Source organism: Macaca fascicularis, chromosome 1, assembly GCF_037993035.2.
Source record: "Macaca fascicularis isolate 582-1 chromosome 1, T2T-MFA8v1.1".
In the NCBI taxonomy this organism is placed as follows: domain Eukaryota; kingdom Metazoa; phylum Chordata; class Mammalia; order Primates; family Cercopithecidae; genus Macaca; species Macaca fascicularis.
In genome coordinates this window covers 174771670-174790441 of record NC_088375.1, presented here as the reverse complement: position 1 = coordinate 174790441, position 18772 = coordinate 174771670, and the positions used below count along the sequence as shown (strand labels likewise).

Sequence of the window (18772 nt, the reverse complement as noted above, 5' to 3'; positions counted from 1 at the left end):
TCAGGTTTTCACCCCATCTAAAAGATGGGCTTGAAGATGTGGGGCTAAGCATGCTTAGTTACCTTGGGCAGGTGGTACCCAGCCAAAGTAGTATCAACTGTCGCTTCCCTGGGAACGTTCAGGGGGACGATGTTGCCCATCCTCTGCACCTCATGGATGACGGCATTGGTGTAGGGCATGGACTCCCGGGCGGCTGTGCTCGGCTGCTGCCCCTGGCCGATCACTCTGTCAATCTCAGCTTGTACTTTTTCTGGTAAAGAGGGAAGGGTTCTATTATTTTTTAAGCTTTTATGCTTTATTATAAAGAGGTATGAGTGGTCTCCAAGATCTCATCTGTTGTATTTAAATTACTGACCAGGTTGCAAGAAATAAAATGGTTTGTAACTTTTTGAAAGGCTTATTCAGAAAACTACCAACTCTGTAAATCTCCTTGAGCCTGGTTAGGCTATGGGATGGAATGACCAGGATTAACATGGCTAAACTCCATCATATCAGACCCCAGCAGCCTTGGTGTCTGGTGAAGACCCACTTTCTGGTATACAAATGGCACTTTCTCACTGTGTCCTTACATAGTAGAAGGAATGAGGCAGCTCTCTGGAGTCTCTTTCATAACAGTATTACTCCCATTCCTGAAGGCTAATCACCTCCCAAAGGCCCCACCTCCTAATATCATCACACTGGGAATGAGCTTTCAACATATACATTAGGGCTGGGGTGGGCCCAAATATTCAACCCTTAGCAGATCTACAGACTCTAATTTCTCAGGTAGACACGTAAGAGTGGAAAGCGGGCCCTGAGGTAAGACCCATCGGATTGCAAACTTGCTCTACAACATTGATGCCTCAAGTTACTTACACTCTTTAAATCTCAGTTTCCTTATTTGATGAGGGAGGATAAATCTACCTTCATCTTAAGGATGTTTTGAGATTTACATGAACTGATGTTTTGAGATTTGTGTGACCAGATAGGACTGCTACCAGTTTCTTTCGCTGGTTGAGTGCTCACCTAGCCAGTGAGAGAAACTGCAGCAGTCTTACCTCTTTTCTCTTTTTCTAGAGTAATAGAGATTTTAGCTGGAGACCTGACTGCCCAGCTAAAGAATATATTTTCCAGGTCCTATTGTAACTGAGTGTGACCATATGACTAAATTCTGACTAATAGAATGTAAGCAGAAGTGATGTTTAATCCTTGGAACAAGTTCTTAAAGAAAGGATATGTGCTCCCTTCCCCCTTTCGCTTCCTACTGGAGGAAAGCCTATTGGTGAGCTGTCTTAGTGCTAACAAGAGCATCATTCTAATCACAACAGAGCAACAAGTTGGAAGGAGTTGGGAACCCTAATGACTTTGCAAAGCCTAGTTTGGATTTTTTTTTTTTTTTTACCTGAAAGTGAAATAAATTATAATTTTTGAAAAACATTTTATTTGTGGGTAAAATACCCACAACATAAAATTTACTATGTTAGCATTTTTAAATGAACAGTTCAGTAGTATTCAATATATTCACACTGTTGGGCAATCACTCTCCAGAACTTGCTTGTGTGTTTGTTACTAGCCTTTTTAACTGAGTTAAAAAAGCACTGTATGATTCCACTTACATGAGTTATCAAGAATAGTGAAATGCCTAGAGACACAAAGTAGAATGGTGGTGGCCAGAGGCTGAGGGAGGAGATATAGAGCTTTAATTTATCTCCTCCCTCAGCCTCTGGCCACCACCATTCTACTTTGTGTCTCTAGGCATTTCACTATTCTTGATAACTCATGTAAGTGGAATCATACAGTGCTTGTGTGTTTGTTACTAGCCTTTTTAACTGAGCATGACCCTGGATGCATATACCTAAATACACACATATAAAGCATACATTATGCAGATACAGATGAAAAAATAAAGTTCTGTAAACAAACTTACCTTAGTACATGGGAAGCACTCTGATCTTTTCTATTTTTATCTTAAGAAAAAAAGTTGGTCTGGATCCACTAAATTGATTTTATGACTCATTAATAAATGGTTACCCACAATTCGAAAAACTGTATTGTTAAGCATTCCCATCCCCCATATGTTCAAACTGTTCTGGAAGCTGGAGGAAGAAAAATGATGTGAACATCATTCTTGAGTGGACTATAGTCTGTGGGAAAGCTATAGAAATAATACATGATAAGCCTAGTAACAAAGGCACATTACATCATCTCTGGAGGGAGAAAATGTTAATAATTTCCTAGGGGAGTGCAGAAACATCTTAGAGAGGTAGTATTTGAACAGATTCTTCAAGAAGAGCTAGGAGTTTACTATGTAGGAAAACTGGGCAAGTAGAGGGAAAAGCATATATCATGACATAGAGCCATAAATACAGACTACAAAGAAAATGACGTGTCACTTAGTGAGGCCACCATGGAGGGTAGGTGGGGCCAAGGCTAGACAGGCAGAAGGGGCATATCGGAGGGTGACATATACCAGACTAAGGTGTTTGAACATTATTCAGGGAGAAATGGGAAGGTATCACTTAAAAGAAGGGAAGACACAACTAGACTTTCACATCAGAAAGTAACTGTTTCCTGGAACTATCTCAATGTCGATTGACTTCATGGATTTCCCTCTTGCCTCTGAGCTTCTTGAGGACAGGGATTCTCTCTCACATTTGTATTACCTGGGCCCATCACAGTTCAGACAGAATATGTGAAGAATGTGCAATTTCCAAGACCTCATCACTCATGACTGTTCTGCCTCTTTTCATCCTACAATGAGATCTTCCGGCTCTGACTTCAGGCGGCACGTCCCAGGAGGCACTATTCTGTCCTGGTCCAGGCTCACTCACTGACATGCTCACCTTGGATTTCTGGGTAGAGGGCCATATAAAGCAGAGCCCATCGCAGAGTCGTAGAAGTTGTCTCGGTTCCGGCAAAGAAGAGGTCCAGAGTGCTGCAGATGAGGTTTTCTTCATGGAAACTTGAAGTAGAATTGCCTGTGTGCTAGAAAAGACAACGTTTAATGTTATTTATTGGTTTATTCAGAGGATTCCTGATTGCTGTAACACACAGGGGCTTCATCCTAGGAGGAAATTTGGAAGAAAAGGTCCCCAAAAGAAACAGTTTTCCCTTTGGCCTCTTCAGAAGGCAGACTTTTATTACAGCAATATCGTTAGCACTGTCCTGCCCCAAGTGCTGGACACCTTTGGATGGATGAAAATCAAGACAATTGTTTTCTTTTGCCTGTAATTTGGGGGAAGCTTTTAGTACAGTGAAAGGAGAATGGGATGTGAATAAGACAGATCTGGCTTCCAATATTAACCACTTCAATTAGCAGCTGTATGACCTAGGGCAAGTTACTTAACCTCTCTGTTCTTCAGTTTCCCATTTTATACACTGGAAATAGGAGTGCACACCCCTTAAGAGGGCATTATGATTTACATGAATGCAAGGACGCATAGCAAATACTTGACAAATGTTTGTACTGATAACAGAAAAGACAAATGGAATTCCTCTTGTGAACAACAATTCTTATATCTCCTCATTCATCTTTTCCTTTCCAATTTGAACCTCACTGATTCTAACAAGCATTCCTCATGATACTGTCATCTTTAACATCAGCTTCTGGAAACTTCAATTTGTCCAATGTTGCTCTTGATGTTAATGGTCCCTTCCTTACCTGCACAACATATAGCGAATCTCCTCCTCTGAGATGAAAACAATACTTCTATAAATGTCATGCCAATAAGGTTAAATAAGAGGGAAAGAAATCCACCATTCTTTCCAATCCAGAAGGAGAATTGGATGTATAAAGATGACAGTATTGACACAGAGATACATGTTAACCAGAGGGGTAACTGTGTTCAAGGTCATGCATCCAATTTGGTTTCCTCTTTACTTCTGGCCTGTAATGTTGGAAAGTGAAAGGTACAAGACAGAAGGAAAGGCAAAAGCCCAACTCAGGCCTTAATAAAGTTGGCCTTTAAACTCTGGCATCCAACTCAGCTTTACTTGTATTCTCTATGGGGGCTGAGAAAAGAGTATAGGTTACTGGGTCCAGGCCCAACTAATGATAGAACAGAGCTTTGAGGATTAACTGCTATGTTCCCCCTTTGTGTATACCTCCAAATAACAGTAGAGGGTAGGGGATGGGGGATGAAAGGGCAGTATTGGGGCATTCACAGGACCTCAAACCAAATGCCATTAACCCCCATCTTTATCTCTAATTGCATCATCAATACTGAGTTAATGTTACTCTACATTTTCTGAAATATTGCCCTTATTTTTACTCCTGTAGCAGGCTGAATAATGACCCACAAAGATGCCCATCCACATCCTAATGTCTGGAATCTAGGGATGTTACTTTATAGGGAAAAAGGAACTTTGCAGATGTGGTTAAGGATTTTGAGATGGGCAGATTATCCTGGAACATCCCAGTGGGCCCAGTGTTATCATAATAGTCTTTATTAGAGGGAAATAAGAGGGACAAAGTCAGAGAAAGGATGCCAGGATGGAAGCAGATACCAGAGAGAAGAGAAGATGCTGTGCTTCTGGCTTTGAAGATGAAGGAGGTGGCCACAAGCCAAGGGATATAGGCAGCTCCTAGAAGTTGGGAAAGTAATAGAAACAGATTCTCCTCCAGCACCTCCAAAGAGAGCCAGCCTAGCCAAAACCTTACCTGTAACTCAGTGACGCTGATTTCATACTTCTGACATCTAGAACTGTGAGAGAATGAATCTGTGCTATTTTAGGCACCAAGTTTGTGATCATTTGTTATAGCAGCAGCTGGAAACTAATACACCCCTATTTGTGCTGTAAGAAAAAAATACAAAATGACTTTGGTTTTCTCACCTTTGACATTTCTTTGAGGTAAGCATCAATAAAGTCTCTTGTTTCTGCAGGATTCCAATCCTTCCTGTGTTTTTCAATCATATGAGAAACAAACAATTTCAGTTTTTCCCAGTTGCTGAAAAGAGTTTGGTGGGGTCCAGGCAGGAATTTCATTAGCCATGGAAAGATATTATAGAGCTAATTGAGAAAAACAAAACAATCATGCAGATAACATTGTGCCTTTTTTTCACTTTTTAAGACAACGGAAACCATCTTCTCTTTCTATCGCTTTTATTTGCTCACACTTAAACCTTGGTTATCCTTGACCCCTCTTTTCTCTCTCACCCCTCTAGTGAAACAGTTCAGCTCTCTGTCAAAAATATATCCAGCCTCAGACCACTTGTCACCACTCCAACAGCTTGCCACCAAAAAAAAAATACGTATGAGACATCTGGGGACATCTGAGCACTGGCTGAGTGTTTGAAGGCATTAAATAACTATTGTTCATATTTTTCAGGCACGATGGTATTTTATTTTTGTTAAAATGGATCTTTTTATAAATATATGCTGAAATATTTATGTATCAAATAATTGAGGTCTATAATTTGCTCCAAAATAATTCAGGGACAGTGGGGATGTGGTAGTAGGGCACAGATGCAGACACAGTGAGAATGGCCACGTGCTGATAATTGTTAGAGCTCATTGACGAGTACACAGTGATTCATGATTGTATTCTTTTATGTACATTTGTAATTTTCAAAAATAGAGTCTTTTTTAAACAAAGGAAATTTTTAAAAATTTTGATAATGGCACACTGCATAATTCAAGGGCACTCTTTCTATTGAGAACACCAAGAAAAGATACATGTGTATGCATTTAAGCACACATATATACAAACCAAGATAGTGAGGAAGTTTCCAGGATAAGGCTTAGGGGAAGAAGAAAGCCCAGGGTATGAACTCAATACTTGGGGTCATCTTCTCCCCCCGCCCCCCAGCTCCCAGAAATGTCTTCCAAATTCAGAAAAGTGACTGAGGAACCAAGAAACTGAGCAGAGTTTTTGACAAAGACTCAAAGGCTTATATGGACAAAAATTGGGGTGCAGGGCCCACCAAGGGAGGAATGAGTTTGAACCCCAAACAGCTACATTCTATGGAATTAGAAGATTGATGATATTAAGTGCTGATGGGCAGACAAATAATGCAATGAGCTTGGCAATCTTTAAACATCTTTTATCTCCAGATACATATATAAAAAATGAGTGGATGTAACCACAAGAACACTTGTACAAGAATGTTCATGGCAGGTTTATTCATAGCATCCAAAACTTGGAAACAACTTAAATGTCCGTCAGTACAGAACAGACTGACAAAAAGTGGCACATTCATACAATGAGATACTAATCTGCATTAAAAAAGAGCAACCAACACAGATGAATCTCAAAGCAACTTGCTGAGGAAGAAAGCGGATACAGAAGAGAACCTCTGAGGGAGGAGGGAAATGGACAAGTTGGGGAAGGACACAGCGAGGAGAGACTCAAGGGCAACAGCAATATTGTTGTTCTTTTTAAAAAGAACAATATAGGTGGATAGGCGTATGTCATATAACATGTTGCACCTTACATGCATGTTAGAAATGGTTTTTGCATATAAATATTTCATATTATTTAAAAAACTAAAGTCAACAGACTGATTTCAAATAAGTTTGTGTTGAAATCAGTTTTGAAAGGTTATATTTTAGCTTCAAAAACCCACAAAAAACTAAAAGGAAAAACCCATATGTGTCTGACATTGTCCCCAATTTGCTGAACCAAGATGAGGCTTACCTGGCACGTTTTTGAAGCCTCCAAGTATGTGACTTCATCCAATAACTTCAGCAGCTCCTGAAACTGACTATCCTGGTAATCAAAGCGTTCTCCAAAGGTGATGGAGCAAATGATATTGGAAACTGCATTGTTTATCTTGAAGTGAGGGTCAAAAGGCTGTCCTGAAGGTGGAGGAAGGGCAAGATGGATCCTTCTGATGGATTTGTCTCCATTTCCTACTAAGAGTCTACTCTATATGGCATAAGACATACCTAGTGCAGAACCATATATGCGGCTCTGGCCACATGACTTTACACTGCGTCTGACATACAACTAGTATTCAGTCAACTCCAGGGAAGTCAAACTGTGGACCAGGGCTTAAATTCAGTAATGTGTTTAGGGCCCATCTTTGCGTATTTACTTCTAAAACTCTTTGAGGACAGAGTCGTGGTTAAGTTGTTCACTGTTCTATCTTCCATTCCTAGCACACTGCTGGGCATAGAACAAGTACTTACTCACTTAGTAAGTATCTGTCCAATGAACAAATGGGCCACAGTCTCTCACATTTGTCGTACGCAATGCTCACCGTTCTCCTCTTTTATTGCTTCAGTGAGGTGTTGGGCCTCTTCCTGAATGCGTTCCTCTAAGCTCTTCTTTCCTAAACCAAAGTTCCTTAGTGCTGTCAGAGTAAACCGCCTTTGCTCCTTCCATATCTGGCCACTTGACATAATCAATCCTGGGAAAAAGAAAGTCAACATTACAGTATTCTGATTCCATAATGTGAATATCTCGCAAATGATACGGGGATGTGTATCAGATGAAGGACAGGAGAAGATCATTAAGGCACTTGAAAACTGCCCAGAGAAATAATCCCAAAGCAATGGATAAAATGGCTAATATTTACTGATTGCTTGCAATGTCAGGCACTTTAATATGTATTTTGTTGTGCATTACATAATTTAGTACTCATAGAAACTCTTTGGGATAGGTACAATTATTACCACTCCTCACCCACTCATTTTGCTCATGAAAAAACTGAGGAACAAGGGATAAAGGATAAAATACACTTTACAAGGTCTCACAGTAAGTAAGCAACTAAACAGGTGTTCAATTTCAGGTCTGCCTGATTCCAAATCCCATGCTTTGATTATTAGTTACATAAGTGAAGTATTTATGTTATGCTAAAGACTAGGAATGCACTAATGGATAAGACAATATCTATACTCTTAAAGAGGCTAAGAAAGGCTTTATAGGAGAGGTCCTATCTAACCCGGACATTAAAAGATGACGTAAGGAATCAAGAGAGCAAGGAGGAGTGAATGTTCCATGCAGAAAGAAGAGTACAAGCAAAGAAAAAAAATTTTGGTGGGCTTAACAGACCATCATTTGTTTTATAACACAGGTAATGCCACATTCCTTTCAATTTCAATTCCAGAGCACTCCTCAACACCTTTTAATATCTGACTATGGCCTTCTCACTCACTGAATTGGTCTGCCTCGTTGTCATATGCAGGGATACCTTTTGACCTCGTCTTACTTGCAGCTGCAGTAGACGCTTCTTTCTTGAAATACTGCCTTCCAGTGGTGCTCAGGATACCATTGTCTCCAGATTTTCTTCCTAATTCTCTGCCAGCAATTTCCTATGTCTTTTGCTGGTTCATATTCCATTAGATCTTGAAATGGTGGAGTTCTTCAGGAACTTCTTCATCTAAAACTTCTTTTTCTCACCCTATACTCTATTTCTGGTAAATCTTATCAACTCCTAAAATTTTAAATAACATCTATTGATAGTGACCATCTATTTCTGTCCCTGAGCTCCAGAATCTTATATACAACACTGCCTGCTTGACTTTGCTGATTTAAAGGCATTTTGAATTCTGCATATCCATGACTGAACTCACAATTTTCTCCATATGACTTTTCACCCATGCCCAACTAAACCAAATACCTTGTACTAAGTGTTCCTTTTCTCCATCATATACCCATCTGAGTGTCACCTCAACACCTCCTTCTCCCTGCACCTATGTCATCAGGTCTTAAGAGGTGTACTTCCCAGATATCTCAAATCCAGGTCTTCCCTGCTGTTATCTTGGTGTAACCTACTGTTATTTCCCTACTGTTATTGGACCTCCCTAGCCTGAGCTACCACTGTCTGTAACCTAAAATGCTACAAAAGTCTCTTGCTCCTTTTCTTCTATTCTCTGAATAGCAGCCTAAATAAAACCTAAAAATGTACAGTGTAAGTATAGTTCCTTTCTCTACTTAAAGCCATTCAAGAGCTTCCATTAATGTTAGGATAAAAACTAATATCCTTAACAGGAACTTGCACGAACTATTCCTGGCCAAGCTCAGTAGTTTCATCTCCCTTTAATTATCTCCTTTTAATCCCCATCCTTGTCATATTGGCCACCTTTCATTTCTCAAGTTCCCTGTCCTTTTCATGTCAGGGACTTTTCATATTCTTTTCTGTCTGCCAGATTGTTTCACCAGTTTATTAAATGAATATTTACTTACTGTTTCTGCATCCCAGGACTGCATTAATAAGTACATCCTGCACTCGACTTCAAAACACTGTAGACTTCTAACTATTATAGTTAATTGATACTATTTTTTCTCTCTGCATAGAATATAAACTACATAGGATATGGATTTTATCTATTCTTCTCACTGTTACATCACTCATGCCTAGTACTGTGCTTCACAAGGCAGGTAATACAGTGAACGGATATAGAATTAATTGAGGACCTATTTCAAAGAATTGAGAAGCACCTAAAAGTGGTGCTTTGATAGAGTGATAGATTTGAGATTGTCATTTCAATTTTTAAATGTTTCCATATATTTAATGGTAATTTTAAGTGTTCATGCCAATCTGTTCTATCATAGACCAGAAGGCTCAAGATCCTCTGTGTGGCACAACCTTAATGAAAGAGAATAAGGAACTAGAGACAGGAAGAAGCAGCAACAGAATGAGGAAGATCCACATCCATTTTCCTAAGGGGAGAGGGTTGGAAGAGGAAAACAGAGAGAACACGTTCCTCTGCTATAAATGGGTAATGTGGTTACTTCATTAGAAAAGCATCCACAGTAGGTTTGGGCAGGGCATGTGGCTTCTCCCAAATCCCAGTGAGGGATGATCTTATCAAATCTTCTGAGGGAGTGACTTCAGTCAGGAAATGTGAATACCCAGCTTCCTTTAGTGGCAGGAAGTTTACTGTGGGGCTGGTTTCTAGGAGTGTTGTAAAATTATAGCCACCAAGGCGCCTTTAGCAGACTATAGGACTATCAACATCAAACACTCACCTTTCATTGGCCAAGAAACTTACCATTTTTCTTAAAGGTACGTTCTCGCATAGGGGTCATGGGGCGGTTCCCAAAGTTTTGGTCCATGTGGATAAGGGCTTCTTTGATTAAGGGCAAGCCAGTAATAAGAACTGCAGATATGTCACCAAGCTCCAAGCTAAAAAGGTTCCCATATTTCTTCACAAACTGAAAAATAGTTAAATAGTAACAGTTGAATATGCACATATCCATGTGTTCAGAGATGGCGGATGTGTGTAGCTGGAGGGGCTCATATTGAGAGAAGTGTGTGTGTGTGTGTGTGTGTGTGTGACAGAGAGAGAGAGAGAGTACATTGATCTCACAGGAATAATTTTATTTCCTTTTCTCCTCCTTTCAACAAGGCTCAGATTCAATTCACTTCAGAATGTGAATGTTTCTTTATAAAATATCTATTTATGTATTCAACCAACATGAATTGAGTGAGCATCTATCATGTGTCCCTAGGGCAAAGGCATGAGGATAAAACTGTAATAAAATAAATAAGTTCTGGCCATGTGGAGTGACTCATGCCTGTAATCCCAACACTTTGGGGGGCCGAGGTAGGCAGATTGTTTGAGCCCAGGAGTCCGAGACCAGTCTGGGTAACACAGTGAGACCCTGTCTTTACAAAAAAATGAAAAATTAGCTGGGTATGGTTGTACCTGCCTGTGGTCCCAGCTACTCAGGAGGCTGAGGTGGGAAGGTCACTTGAGCCTGAGAGGTTGAGCCTGCAGTGAGCCATGATCGTGCCACTGCACTCCAACCTGGGTGACAGAGTGAAAACCTGCCTCAATATATAGACGTAGTAAACAAGATTTCTAACCCCAAGCATCCTAGAGTGTAGAGAACAGAGAGAATTCAGCACATCTGCATTCTCTTCTGAACACTAATCATGTCTCAGCCACTTAAGAAGGCTGAGACTTCTTCAGTCTGGACTTCCTAGTAAATCGTAACTATCTGTTTAATCAAATGAGAATGCCCCCTTCCTAGACTGGGCATAGATTATAGAAACATATGCTAGATAATAGAAGGTGCATTATAGGGCAGGGGCCAAGCATGGAGGAAAGTCCTCAAGCTCTGGAGTTAGGTGGCAATCTGGGGTGTACAGTTCAATCGTTTTGGGCTCTTGGGGAAGTTGCTTTATTTTTTGAGCCTCAGCTCAGCTCCCCAGCTATAAAAGGGAGAAAATTATTCCTCCCTCTTAAGGTTCTGTGAGGAAGAATGAGAGCAGCAATGTGAAAGGCACTTTGTTTTCTGGTTCCAGGCGCACAGCCACCCGGCGAGTCTCTGAGTAATGAAAGAGCTCTGTGTGCAAAGGGCCGTGGATGCATTCTTACGGTGGCAAAGGGGACAGGAACCCACTGGTGTGTGGGAAGAAGGCACTCATGGTCACAGGCAGCCATTGCTAATCACCTTTCATATTTTATCTCATTAATCTCACAACCACCCTACAGTAGTAATAATTTTTCTCCTCTTTCAAGAAGGAAAACCTGCGTGACAAAGTTTAGTGGGAGTGACAGAGTGAAAGAAAGAATGAGTGAGAGTGAGAGAGTTGGGGTGGGAGAGAGAGAGAGAATGGGGGTGTGTATGTTCATGAATATGCACAAGCGTGCAAATATCTGCAAATATAGGTTGGAGGACAGTGTACAATCACGAATCAAAATCCTTCCTAATCTACCTGTTTGACAAAGGGTCGAACCCTGCCTTTTGTCTGCCTGGGTTGTGTGTAGCTGCAGGCAGTGGTAACAATCCAAAGGACTTCATTTCCCTTAGGTGTTTGTGGCCTCTTCTCCACAATCCAGATGCTTTTGCACTTACGCTCTACCATGTTCCTCTCAGAGTCCTGTACCCAACAGTCCCCATCAGAGCAAATACAATGGGTTCAGTCCTATCCTACCACTTTGCTCCCACATTAAAGACCAAGCCTGAACTCAGTCCTTGTATTCTTTTGGCCCAGAGTCCTCCATCAATCTTTATCTCCTACACAGGATTTCCTGTCTTGCTAGGAAAAGCAGAGCTGAGATTCAATCTCAAGTCAGTTTGCTCCTAAAGTAAGCATCTTTGCTTCTATGAAATGGCAGTAATGGAACCACACACATTAAGCATTTTTTTAAATGTACACTTGCTGAATTCCTGGATGAATTTCTTAGGCCTGACAAGAAGGATTTCTTGACTAATTTTGAACATTAAATAAGGATGTTTTTGGTAGAGCTGAAAAATATCAGGTTAAGTTAAATGACGTCTAACTAGCAAAGTATACAGCCTAGAATCTCAGCTTGTACTTGGGAAGGATACAGAACTCCATTACTATTTACTGAAATAAACTTCTTAAGAATTTTATCTCTACCAACTCTCTGCCATTGCATATTTCTAGTTAAACAGAACTAGATCAACAACTTGTATGATATTATCAACTGTTTAAAGATGGAGTAGGAGCCCTGGGATGAGAATGGCGATGTCTAACAATTCTTACAAGCACCCTGTCAGTCATTTTATCCATTGCTTTAGAAAGATTAAATGACCCAGAGGGCTTCTGAGAAGATTTTATAAGGTAAGGCACACTTTTCAATTGTATATCATTAAATGAACCACGAATAAAAAAAAAAAACCTCAACAGAATAAAACAAAAGGAGATAAAAATAAGATGCTTTGAAAGACAAAAACAGTCTTAAAATCAGAAATGAAAATAGAAAAAGAAAAGAAATGAAACAGAATATTTAAAAGTCAAACGAACAAAAGTAATAAGGGACAGGAAATGTAATGCTAGGAATAAAAATTCCAAATGTAGCATAAGCATTTTAAAAAGTGTGGAACAAAATAAATGTTTACAGTAAAGAGGAAGAAGTAAAGGATTAGTGGGAGAAGAGATTGAACTATTGAACCATGGCTACCAAGAGATATAAAGTTGACAGAGATTCCACTTAATCTACGTTCTTAAATTTAATAACCAACAGAACAAACACATGAAAAGAGGAAAAGAAAAACAGGAAAAGAGTGTATTAATTCACACTCCCTGCAGCAGTAGGTCAGAGGGCCTGTTCCTGAGCTGTGCCTCTGTGTGTGTGTGTGTGTGTGTGTGTGCGTGCGCACGCGTGTGTGTGTGTGAGAGAGAGAGAGAGACAGAGAGAGAGAAATCCTAATAGGCACAAAAATGCATGCTGTTTCTATATTTCTCTAAAGTTTAACATCTTTCCCTCAATCTGGATGTTGTATTTTTAAAGTCATATGTTTATGTCTTTCAAATATTTCCGTATCAAGGTATTCAACTTTTTTTCTCATTGATACATGGAATTTCTAATAAAAAGTTGGAAATATAACTTTATTTTCATTTATATGCAAATCTAGAAAGATATCCACCAAGGTCCTATAGAGGTACTGCTGAGTGTGTGTGTGTGTGTATGTGTGTGTGTGTGTATGCACATGCGCACGTGTGCATGCATTCACAGTGATGGCAGGATAGGCACAAGGACTCTCTCTTGTTAAACTGTATTTTAATATGCTGTCTCACTGTGTATGGATTGTTGCCTTTACAGTTGAAAAGCTTTTTTATCCAATAAAGAAAAAAAAATAAACAAGAAAATGGGAAATAAAGCTTTAAAACAGTGGTTCTTTACTTTTTTGAGTTATAGAATCCTTTGAAAATATAATGTATATCATAGACCTGCTCTCCAGTAAACACATACACAGCTATACACATAAACAGCTTTGCATGCAGTTTCAGGAGTTAGCAGTCCTCTGGGGCCCATGAACTCCTTCTAAGAATAATGGTTTCACAGATAGTTCTTGGGGCTGTGCTGGTTTCTGAGAACAGGCTGTGGAGATCAAATTCATGTTCAATTTAACAGGCTTTTATGAGATGCTTAAGAGTTGCCAGGCACCTTCTGGCACTGGTGTATTATAAATGGAGGTAATACAAAGATCAACATGATATGATGTTTTCCTAAAGTGTCAAAGTCTCTTGCGAGAGACTGACTGTGCAGAAAAAAATTGGAATGCATAGCAGATGACATGTGTTATTATGCTGATAGAGAGGGACATAAAGCTATCACAAGAAGAGATGACTTTCCACCACAGATATAAGAAAAATATTTTTTTAAAGAGTAGATGGTATCTGAGCCAGATTTTAAATGAAGGTCAGGATGTCACCAAAAAACAAACAGACAAAAACCAACAACCTCCAAACCACAACAATAATAAAAAAACACATGGTAAGAAATTAAAGGCATTCTAGGTTGTGGGAACATCACATACAGATGTAAAGGGGAAATGCAGAAGGTGTTTGGGAGCAAGAGAGCTACCTTGTCTGACTGAAGGATAGGGTTCATTATTTAAAGAGCACTGACCATGTGCCAGGTCAAGACCAGGTGCTGGGGAGTGCAACAAGTCCTTCACTTCAAGAAGCTAACAATCTAATGGAGCATATAGATAAATAATCACTTCTCATTATTATCTATTATCATTCTTTACAATAAAATATTTGATGGGAGGAAGTTAAGAACCACATAAGAGGACCAGGGTTGAGGCAGGCTCCTGGGAAAAGCATCTTCTCAGTCGGTAAGGGAGATGGGAGACAAGGCTGACAAGGTAATCTGAGCTAGGCTGAGGAGAGTCTTAACATCAGGTATAATATTTTGGATCTTGTTTGGTTTTCAATCAGAATTCTAAGATGTTTAAGTAGGAGAGGTGATGCAAGGGAGTGTTTAAGAGTTTGGATTTTGAAGTTATACAAACTTGTTTGAATCCAGATTCTGCTTCTTAGTTTCTGTGTGATTTGGGAGAAAGTTATTTAACTTTTCTCTGTCTTAGTTTCCAAGTCTATAAAATGGGGGATGTTATTAGTTCCCATGTTTAGTATTGTTGTGATAAGTAATCACGATACTAAAATTAATAATAAAATTATTATGGCTCAGACCATTTTCCCCTATTAAAAATCTTCTGTCCCTTTACTCCATTTAGCCACTTGCCAAAAATCAACATTTTCTTTAAAATTCAGCCCAATTTCTTCCAACATTCTACAAAAGGTTATCCCCAGGGTTTCCATTTAGTGATCCAATCTCCTTATATCCCATTTGGTTGCCAAGTGTGTACACTATACATTTAGTCATATACAGCCTTGTACTTTGCCTGGCATGTGATAAGCACTTAATAAATGTCTGTTGAATGAATAAACATGTGAGTAAACCAATTGTCCTCTAACTATGTCATGAAAAGTCAGGCAACATAAAGTAGATAACAGGTATATGTAGGGAGACTCCCTGAAACTATTACTACAGAACAAAAGATGAAATGCTCCTGATTATTGTAAATGCAAAATTGCATGCAGGATTGTGTAAAGACAATGCCAGCTGGGCTGCCAGAATGAGCCAACAGCACGTGATGTGCTTCCCCCTGTAGAGAGCCTGTAAATGGATGTGCAGTCAGGGAGGTTTCACATCACCAAGATTCCTATCCCAGAAAAGCCGATGTTCAAAGCTCTGGGAATGGAATGCAACCCTTGTGGAGAGCCTATAAATGGACGCATGAGGGGCACCTGTTCATATGGATAAGATAGGGCTATAAATGCCCTTATCTTGCCACGGTTCTTCTAGGTCTCTTTAGGGTTAAGGCATACTCCATTCTGGGAATTTTTGGTCTAACTGGTTGTCTAGCTTCACATCCTGTTTCTATTGATTGTTTGTAACCAGCTTTTGCTGCAGCTATTACTGCTGATTAATATCTTGCTAATCATAGGTATGGATGGACTGTGTTTCTGTTTTAAGGCTCTGTTAGAAATTGCTGACACACACACTATATTGTAAATTCTTATCTCTGTATACTATACTTCTGCATACCGATGTTATGTTAAAGAATTACTTCATCCCCATGTGACCATCTCACCTCATAATCAAACGACCCCAAATCCCTCACTAACCTACCCCCACCCTCACTAAACTTAATAGTAAATGCTGGTATATCCGGTGCATTGGCAGCATCACAGGACCAGAAGGCAGTGATCCCCCCTGGACCCAGCTTTCACTATCTTGTGAGTGTCTTCTATTTCTCGACCTGCCAATCCGCCTGGGAACAAGGAAAGAGCCTCATCACAATGTGGGCTGCTGGCCAGATCCCACAATAGGTATACAAATCAAATAGTCTCAGGTTCAAATCCTTATTCGTTATTATTTAGCTGAATAACCTGGGCAGTTCACTGTTTGTTCTCAGTTTGCTCCATGGTAAAATGGAAGCAACACCAGATCATACCTAACTTGTGTGCCTATCACGAAGATGAAATGAAAATTAACAAAAAAATCCTTATGTAAGATCTATTAGTTAGTACTTAATGTTTTCCAATTGCAAGAATGTAAATTTAATTATAACTAAATTACACAATTTAACTCCAATTGTCTTACACCCAGAAATATAAAAATGCAAACCTATATAAAATAAAAATAAACAGTGACAGTGTGATAAAAAAAAAAAATAACAGGGCCAAGGATGAGATCCTAGTCTCAGTTTTATCACTGGCTAGTTTTGTGACATTAGGCAAGTCATTTAACCTCTCTAGAAACACCTATCTTAGGAATACAACAAAAGTGCAGATCAAGCTTCTTATTCCAGAGAAGGTTGAATGAAAGCTTTCCATTTTACTTCTATTAATCATGACACGAACTAACACAGACAAAAATATCTTCAAGAAAAGTCTAGTCTCTCTAGTCAAAGGACTAGGAAAAGGAAAGCCCAACAGGACAGAAACCATTTAGCCTTTTTACTTCTTTGTTGTGGAGGCAAATACCATGAAAAACATTTGACCCTTCCCAATTCTAAAAGGTCCTACAGCCCTGGAGTACATGGGCAGTACCTTGTCTTTCACCCTACTTTGCAATAACGAGGTAGTACCCTTCTCTGCTGAGCCTGTGAGCTGAATTGTGAGTTCTATTCCTAAGCTGAAGTAAAGAAACTCCCTGCAAGAGTCAGAGGGCAAATTAGGACTTCCAGCCTTCTTCTATAGTAATAAGGAGGTGCACTTCCCCTTGGAGCAGATATGGGCAGATCTCTGACTGTCTTCCCTCTGTAGTAAAGAGTAAGCTAGTATACCAGAGGGTTTCCTGTCTTCTGTTCCATATTCCATTTCCCAAGCTTGTACTGATGAGAATGTGAGATGGGCTCCTGTGGGAGTGGGTAATACAAAGTGGAGTAGACCAGAATAACACTGCAGAAGCTTTATAACCTGCATTGGTATTTGAACTGCCACCCACAAAAGTGAGCATTCAGAATCTAAATAGGCTATATGCTAAAATAAAAGATCTGTATAGTATCCAGGGTAAGTCTTACAACAAATATATAAAATGTCCAGGATATAGTCCATAATTACTCACCTTATCAAGAATCAAGAGAACATCAATTTGAGCGAATTGACACCAACAGTGAGATGATACAGATGTTGGAAATACAGAATAATTAAATATTTAAAAGCAGCTGTTATAAAGCTTTTCCAGTAACTATGAATAGTCTCAAAACAAACAAAAAATTAGGAAATTTTATCAAAGAAATAAAAGATAAAGAAGAACCAAGTGAAAATGTTAGAACTGAAAAATACAATAGAATAAATTTAAGAATTCAATAAAATAGCTCAATAGCAGAATGGCAGTAATAGAAGAATCTGTGAAATTGAAGACAGATCAGAACATATTCAAACTAAACAACACAGAGAAACTACATGGGAAACAACAAAAACTGAATTTCAGGAACTTGTGACACAACAAGAGATCTAACATTTGTGCCATCAGTATCCAAGAGTCCAAGAAAGAGAGGAAAAAGAATATGTAGTTGAAGAATAGTTGAAGAAAGAGTGGCTGAAACTCCTCCAAACTGGCAAAATACAAATCTATAGTTTCAGAAACCCAAACAGGATAAACCCAAAGAAAGTGGCACCAAGATCTATCATAATTAAACCTCTAAAAATTAAACAAAAACATAAACAAAGAAAATGTCTTGAAGGAAGGCAGTGAGAAAAGGTTCTTTACATATGGGGGATAACAATTCAGATGACAGTAGATTTCTTAACAGAAACCACAGAGGCCAAAAAGAAGTAGCACAACATTTTAAAATGTTGAATGAAAGGAATTGTCAACCTAGAATTCTATGTCCAGTGCAAATGTACTTCAGAAATGAAGGTGAAATGAAAACATTCTTAGATGAAGGAAAGCTAAGAGAATTTCTTGCCAGTACACCTGCACTATAAGAATGACTAAAGATAGTTCTGCAGATCTGAAAGGATATGATAAGCTTGTAACATCAGAAATGAAAAAAGATAAATGGACAGGGTAAATAAACAGGTAAATAAAATAGACTATTATTCTCTCGAGTTTTCAAAATTGAATTTAACATTTAAAAGTAAAATTATAATATTATCTGATGTAGTTCTCAACGTATATAGAGATAACACTTATGACAATTATGAAGTAGAGAGGGTAAAGGAACCTAAATGGTTGCAAGATATCTATATTACATTTGAGGTAGTAAAATTTTTATACTAATAGACTGCAATCAGCTACATCTGCATATTGTAATCCTTAGAGCAATCACTTGTAAAACACAATACAAAAAGAGCTGCTAAAATCACCTCAGATAAATAAGAATAAAATTATTTTTAATATGTTCAAGTGATTCACAGGAAGATGGGAAAAGGAAAATAGAGGCATAAAAAACAGGAAAAACAAAATAAATAATAAAATGCTAGACAAATCTTAGTATGTCAATAATTACATTAAATATTAATAGTCTACATTCAGCAATTAAAAGACAGAGATTGCCAGAATGAAAAAAAGACCCAAGTATATGCTGTTTTCAAGAAACTAATTTCAAGTATAATGATACAAG

General features: G+C 38.9%; 1 protein-coding gene across 7 annotated transcripts in view; it reads right to left on the bottom strand.

Annotated features, from left to right (window-relative positions):
- CYP2J2 (cytochrome P450 family 2 subfamily J member 2) overlaps positions 1 to 18772 on the bottom strand; it is a 120291-nt gene that overhangs the window by 86209 nt on the left and 15310 nt on the right. For all 7 annotated transcript variants that reach the window (XR_012419537.1, XR_012419542.1, XM_045370041.3 and 4 more), the window contains exons 2-7: positions 9919 to 10081; positions 7182 to 7331; positions 6617 to 6777; positions 4813 to 4989; positions 2823 to 2964; positions 63 to 250 (exon numbers count right to left, since the gene is read on the bottom strand). Coding sequence is in view for 5 of the 7 variants with exons in the window: in XM_045370041.3 (XP_045225976.1) it covers positions 63 to 250; positions 2823 to 2964; positions 4813 to 4989; positions 6617 to 6777; positions 7182 to 7331; positions 9919 to 10081 (981 nt within the window). In the remaining 2 variants the exon portion in view is untranslated. The remainder of the gene's footprint in view (positions 1 to 62; positions 251 to 2822; positions 2965 to 4812; positions 4990 to 6616; positions 6778 to 7181; positions 7332 to 9918; positions 10082 to 18772) is intronic.